The 5,950-nt window shown below is 57.9% G+C and overlaps 1 protein-coding gene across 1 annotated transcript; it reads left to right on the forward strand.

Annotated features, from left to right (window-relative positions):
• Positions 1-36: 36 nt before the first annotated feature.
• TAGLN (transgelin) lies at positions 37-5,671 on the forward strand. The gene is made up of 5 exons (XM_004052188.5): positions 37-315; positions 3,881-4,072; positions 4,178-4,355; positions 4,653-4,755; positions 5,086-5,671. The coding sequence occupies exons 2-5, from the start codon at positions 3,893-3,895 to the stop codon at positions 5,228-5,230; spliced, it is 606 nt and encodes a 201-aa protein (XP_004052236.1). The 5' UTR covers positions 37-315; positions 3,881-3,892; the 3' UTR covers positions 5,231-5,671.
• Positions 5,672-5,950: the final 279 nt, after the last annotated feature.

Here is a 5,950-nt window from a genome sequence, read left to right on the forward strand (position 1 = left end):
GCCGGCAGCGTGCCCCGCCCCGGCCCGCTCCATCTCCAAAGCATGCAGAGAATGTCTCGGCAGCCCCGGTAGACTGCTCCAACTTGGTGTCTTTCCCCAAATATGGAGCCTGTGTGGAGTCACTGGGGGAGCCGGGGGTGGGGAGCAGAGCCGGCTTCCTCTAGCAGGGAGGGGGCCGAGGAGCGAGCCAGCGGGGGAGGCTGACATCACCACGGCGGCAGCCCTTTAAACCCCTCACCCAGCCAGCGCCCCATCCTGTCTGTCCGAACCCAGACACAAGTCTTCACTCCTTCCTGCGAGCCCTGAGGAAGCCTTGTGAGTGCATTGGCTGGCGCTTGGAGGGAAGTTGGGCTGGAGCTGGACAGGAGCAGTGGGTGCATTTCAGGCAGGCTCTCCTGAGGTCCCAGGCGCCAGCTCCCTGGCTAGGGAAACCCACCCTCTCAGTCAGCATGGGGGCCCAAGCTCCAGGCAGGGTGGGCTGGATCACTAGCGTCCTGGATCTCTCTCAGACTGGGCAGCCCTGGGCTCATTGAAATGCCCGGGATGACTTGGCTAGTGCAGAGGAATTGATGGTGGAAACCACCGGGGTGAGAGGGAGGCTCCCCATCTCAGCCAGCCGCATCCACAAGGTGTGTGTAAGGCTGCAGGCGCCGGCCGGTTAGGCCGAGGCTCTGCTGTCTGTTGCCCCTCCAGGAGAACCTCCAAGGAGGTGAGGAGTGTGTGAACGCACCTGTGTTGGAGCACGGTGTCCCACTCTGGAGGGTCCCCAGGACCTGAGCAGCAGCGATAGCCCAGTGACAATGTGAAGGGCCACAGAACTCTTGTATTCCACAGTCTGGGGCAAAGAGTGGAGACGGAAGGCCTGTCCTGACAAGAAGCCCCTTCCACTGTCTGACAGTGGGAGGTCACCCCCACTGTAGCAGAGGGGTGGGGGGCGGGTACTGCCAAGGAGGAGCTTTGGAGTGATAGGCGGGGCAGGCCTGGGACCCTTGGTCTTTCCCAAAGGGTGGTTCCCTTTTGAAGTTGCTATTCCAAAGGTAGCAGTGAAGATGGCATGCATTTATGTAGCCGGGCCACTCCTGTTTGTCCGTGGAGTGGAGAGGAGCCACCTTCCTGCCCTCTCAGAGGTCCAGGTGTGCTCACTCCTATTTGGGAAGAGAGAAGGGGCACAGCAGCCCTGCAGGGGCCCCTGGCTCTGCTCGTGTTTCTGGGCTTCTGCTGGTAGGGGGTGCCACCTTCCCGTTTGCCCCTGGACTGACTTTCTCCACTGCCCACTTTCACCCACTGGGCAGCTCAGGGGAGGGGTCCTGGCAGGAGCCACAGGGCAGGAGGGTCCACGCCTGTCCATGCTGTCCTGGGAGTGTCTTGAGATGCCCCTGGGGGGGCCGCCCTGTGATCATCCTCCTCTTCCCCTCCCCACTGGCTCGAAGGCAGGACTGGGGAGGCTTCATCAGAGGACTCTAAAGGATTTCTGGGGATTCTCCACTTTTCGACCCTGACCCAGGAGGAGGAAGGGGAAGGATGGTGGTGCTGGGTGGGAGTGAGGATGGTGTGTGCTTCATCCCCCTCTGACCGAAATCCTAATCTTGTCTCTAGATCTGGGGGCTGCAGCGTTGTGTACCTGTCACCCTTAGCCTTGCTGCTTTGACCTGTATTGTCTGTTCTGACCCTCCTGAGACTGGAAGCTGGGGGTAGAGGACACACTCTCCTTCCGTCCTGTTCCTCAGGAGCCCAGCAGGGGTGCAGAAGGGGAAGGCAGGCGTGAGGGCAGGTGGAGTGGGGGTAGAAGCAGGGCCAAGGACAGAAGGTGGATGCCTGTCTGGGATGGTGGTGCAAAGGCTGAGACAGAGGCTGGGGTGGATGGAGGCCAGGATGCAGGGCTACCAAAATCACCTGGTCCCAGCTGACTTGGGGGTTTGGACCACAGTTCTTTGTGCAGGAGTCCTTGGGTGGTTGGGGAGCGGGGGTGGGACACACAGGGTGAAGGGAGGGATTGGCTGCTTGTAGCTGAACAGCAGAACACAGCACTCTGCCTTTGGGGTCTCTGGCATCACTGGCAGGGAAAGGGGTGGCTGGGCCAGGAGCCCACCTCATCCCCAGTGCTCAGAGAACTGGGTCCTCAGAGGTGGTCCCGCCCCCACTTTACACATAAGGAAACAGACGCAAGTTGGAGAGGGATGCCCAATGACGGGCACTTCGATGAGTCCATGTGAACTCTGCTCCGTGTGAGCTGCTGCGCGCTCAGGGAATGATTGTGAGAAGGGGGTGGAGGCTGGAGCGGGCAGCAAAGAACTGACATTTTGAGGTCAGTTTTTCACTCCTTGGTCAAGGGCAGGCTCTCTCCCTGGTCATTACCAGGAGCCTGGCTCTGGGCAGCAAAGAACTGACATTTCGAGGAGCTCTGCTAAGGGCCAGGCAGTATGTGAGGGAGTTCACAGACACCGTCCCATTTTCACAGCCCTCTGAGGTTGGTAACATAACCCCCACTTCACAGATGAGGAACTCCAGCCCAGAAAGCCTGTCAGCCCTGAGAAAGGAAGGGCAGGGCATCGGGCTGGGCAGCTGGCCTGGGACCAGTGGGGTGTGATAGTGTTCGCTCTGCTTCCCGCGGGTGGGGTGCCAGTGGGGAGGGGTCTCACCAGAGAGGGAGCCGGGGGAGCGCGCTCCTGCGTCCATCCTCAGACCAGTGTGTCCCTCCCAACCTCTGACCCCTCTGAGGCCAGGGGATGGGTTCGGCTTCCTTTGGTACCTCTTTTGGAAGTCTCTTCAGACAAACACTGGAGAGAAGGCACAGCACCCTAGGGTGACATCAGTGGACAGGTCAGATTCCTGTTCCTGTTCCCAGCCACCCCTGTCTGTCTGCCCAGGGACCTACCTGCCTGGCCCGCTCCTGCTGCCACCCCTCTCCATGAGTGGGACTCCTGAGCAGTGCCAGGCCCAGGCCCTCAGGGTGGCAGTTGCTGGATGGGGCCAGGCTTCCCATTCCCTGGCAGGCAGACTCTTGGCTCTGGAAGATCCCTGGGGGACTCTGACTTCTTGGTTACTCAGGCTACTCCGTAAGGGTAGCCTTATGAGAGCGTAAGGGCATGAGGGGAAGTCGATGGGTAGACCAGGTGTCTCTGATTCCTCTGAGGAAATGCAGCTTCTTTGCCAAGAACTCTTGGGCTTTGGTGGCTTCGTCGCCCTTGCCTGGGGTGGGCGAGTTTTAGTCTCTTCAGCTGCAGACCAGAAGCTGAGCTGACCTGAAAAGAACTGGAGTTCTGGAGTTCGGGCTTCCAGGCCAGGGCCCGCTTCTGGGTGAGAGTGGGAGGTAATGGTTGCTTGAGGCAGAGGCAGTAAACCCTCACACCCGCAGCTGGACAAAGGCACCAGCTGGCTGTATTCTGTGGGGGCAATGTGGCTTCTGGAAGGTCTCTCCAGTGGCTCTGTAGCTGGTCTTGGCAAAGAATGTCCTAGACCAAGGGTTGTCAAACTACAGCTCATGGGCCAAATCCAGCCTGCTGTCTGCTTTTGTAAGTAAAGTTTTATTGGAACAAAGCCATGTTCATTTGTTACATATTGTCTATGGCTGCTTTCACACTGCAACAGCAGAGACCATGTGGCCTGCAAAGCCTAAAATATGTTCTGTCTTATCCTTTACAAAAACAGTTTACTGACCCCTGCTCTAGACCTCCAAAGACCTGGTATCCTCTTTCCTGGTGTTCAAGTTCAGAGAGGTGTCTGGAGTAGGGGCTGAGCCTGGCCTGGATGGGCAGTGCTGTGACAAGTGTCTAGGATGGCCGGGTATCCTGCACAGAGCTAGAAGGCTGCCTGGCACGGGTGAAAGCAGAGCTGCTCCCTGACCCTCTGCCCCTCCCTCCTCCACCCTGGCCTGCTTTAGCTTTCCCCAGACATGGCCAACAAGGGTCCTTCCTATGGCATGAGCCGCGAAGTGCAGTCCAAAATCGAGAAGAAGTATGACGAGGAGCTGGAGGAGCGGCTGGTGGAGTGGATCATAGTGCAGTGTGGCCCTGATGTGGGCCGCCCAGACCGTGGGCGCTTGGGTTTCCAGGTCTGGCTGAAGAATGGCGTGGTGAGTGGCACCCTGGGCTGGGGGGCTGGGGTGTGCCACCCTGTGAGTCCTGGGCCAATCCCTGAGCTGACTGCTAAGCTGAGTCCTATGCCCTATGCCTGGTAGATTCTGAGCAAGCTGGTGAACAGCCTGTACCCTGATGGCTCCAAGCCGGTGAAGGTGCCCGAGAACCCACCCTCCATGGTCTTCAAGCAGATGGAGCAGGTGGCTCAGTTCCTGAAGGCGGCTGAGGACTATGGGGTCATCAAGACTGACATGTTCCAGACTGTTGACCTCTTTGAAGGTAGAGAGGAAGAGGCTGGGGGAGGAGGTGGGCAGGAGGACAGGGTGCCGGGACAGGGAGAGGGAATGACCAGAATATGCCACAACTAGGGGTGTGCTCGCCCGCACACAGCAGGGATGGGATATGCCGAGAATAACATGCCATGCTCACAGGGCCCACTGAGAGGCCTCCCTTGAATTGGGGACAACTCTTGGCCCTGGTTTGGCCATTTTTTTGTGAGAGACGGGGGCAGGCCCTGGCTTGGAGTCTTGTTTATATGTTTTTGATGTTCGTCTCCTCTCTCCTGTCTTCTCACAGGCAAAGACATGGCAGCAGTGCAGAGGACCCTGATGGCTTTGGGCAGCTTGGCAGTGACCAAGAATGATGGGCACTACCGTGGAGATCCCAACTGGTTTATGAAGTATGTGGCCCCCAGGGAGCTTGGGTCTCCGCATGGGGTGGGAGGTGGCTTGTTCTAAGGAGCTTGCGGGAAGGATTAGGGGAAGCAGATAGCCAAGAAAGGATAAAGTGAGGGTCTGGGATGGGGAATAATGGGTCCTTAATACTCCTTGACCCCTCCCTTTCCACTCTCCTGCGCTCAGTCTCCCTAGCCTATGAGGCAAGCTAGATTAGGGAAAAAAAGTGAAACAGGAAGGCAATGGGATTGGGCTAGGACGTAACTGAGGGATCAGAAAACGGGTGGAAAACACACAGTTCTACCAAGTCTTTATCCTGGTTCCTCCTCTTCTAGGAAAGCGCAGGAGCATAAGAGGGAATTCACAGAGAGCCAGCTGCAGGAGGGAAAGCATGTCATTGGCCTTCAGATGGGCAGCAACAGAGGGGCCTCCCAGGCCGGCATGACAGGCTACGGACGACCTCGGCAGATCATCAGTTAGAGCGGAGAGGGCTAGCCATGAGCCCTGCCCTCCCCCAGCTCCTTGGCTGCAGCCATCCCGCTTAGCCTGCCTCACCCACACCCGTGTGGTACCTTCAGCCCTGGCCAAGCTTTGAGGCTCTGTCACTGAGCAATGGTAACTGCACATGGGCAGCTCCTCCCTGTGCCCCCAGCCTCAGCCCAACTTCTTACCCGAAAGCATCACTGCCTTGGCCCCTCCCTCCCGGCTGCCCCGTTCACCTCTACTGTCTCCTCCCTGGGCTAAGCAGGGGAGAAGCGGGCTGGGGGTAGCCTGGATGTGGGCCAAGTCCACTGTCCTCCTTGGCGGCAAAAGCCCATTGAAGAAGAACCAGCCCAGCCTGCCCCCTATCTTGTCCTGGAATATTTTTGGGGTTGGAACTCAAAAAAAAAAAAAAAAAAAAAAAAAATCAATCTTTTCTCAGGCCTGGCTGGCAGAGTTTGATTTGCCCTGGTCACTTTTGTTACGGTTTCAGATCTGTGCAGGGGACACGCAGGCATCTCGGGCTTGTATGTGTTCCTGGCTGCCGTCCTCTGAAGGACCCTTCACGTGCCAAGATTCCAGGATAGTCAGATTCTTTCAGAGGAAACAGGCCATAGAACAGGAGAGTGAATCTTGGAGACCGAAGGGAAAAAGGAGCCACTCAGCAGCGTGCAGTGGCTTTGGGGAGACAGAGGAAAGGAGAGATTGCGAGTGGCAGAA

Source organism: Gorilla gorilla, chromosome 9 (genome assembly GCF_029281585.2).
Source record: "Gorilla gorilla gorilla isolate KB3781 chromosome 9, NHGRI_mGorGor1-v2.1_pri, whole genome shotgun sequence".
In the NCBI taxonomy this organism is placed as follows: Eukaryota; Metazoa; Chordata; class Mammalia; order Primates; family Hominidae; genus Gorilla; species Gorilla gorilla.

Bases quoted from the DNA above. Each gene is read 5' to 3' on its own strand.
- TAGLN (XM_004052188.5), top strand. From the start codon at position 3,893: ATGGCCAACAAGGGTCCTTCCTATGGCATGAGCCGCGAAGTGCAGTCC. The intron at 4,073-4,177 runs GTGAGTGGCACC...TATGCCTGGTAG, and splicing joins TCTGGCTGAAGAATGGCGTG to ATTCTGAGCAAGCTGGTGAA. The intron at 4,756-5,085 runs GTATGTGGCCCC...CTCCTCTTCTAG, and splicing joins GATCCCAACTGGTTTATGAA to GAAAGCGCAGGAGCATAAGA.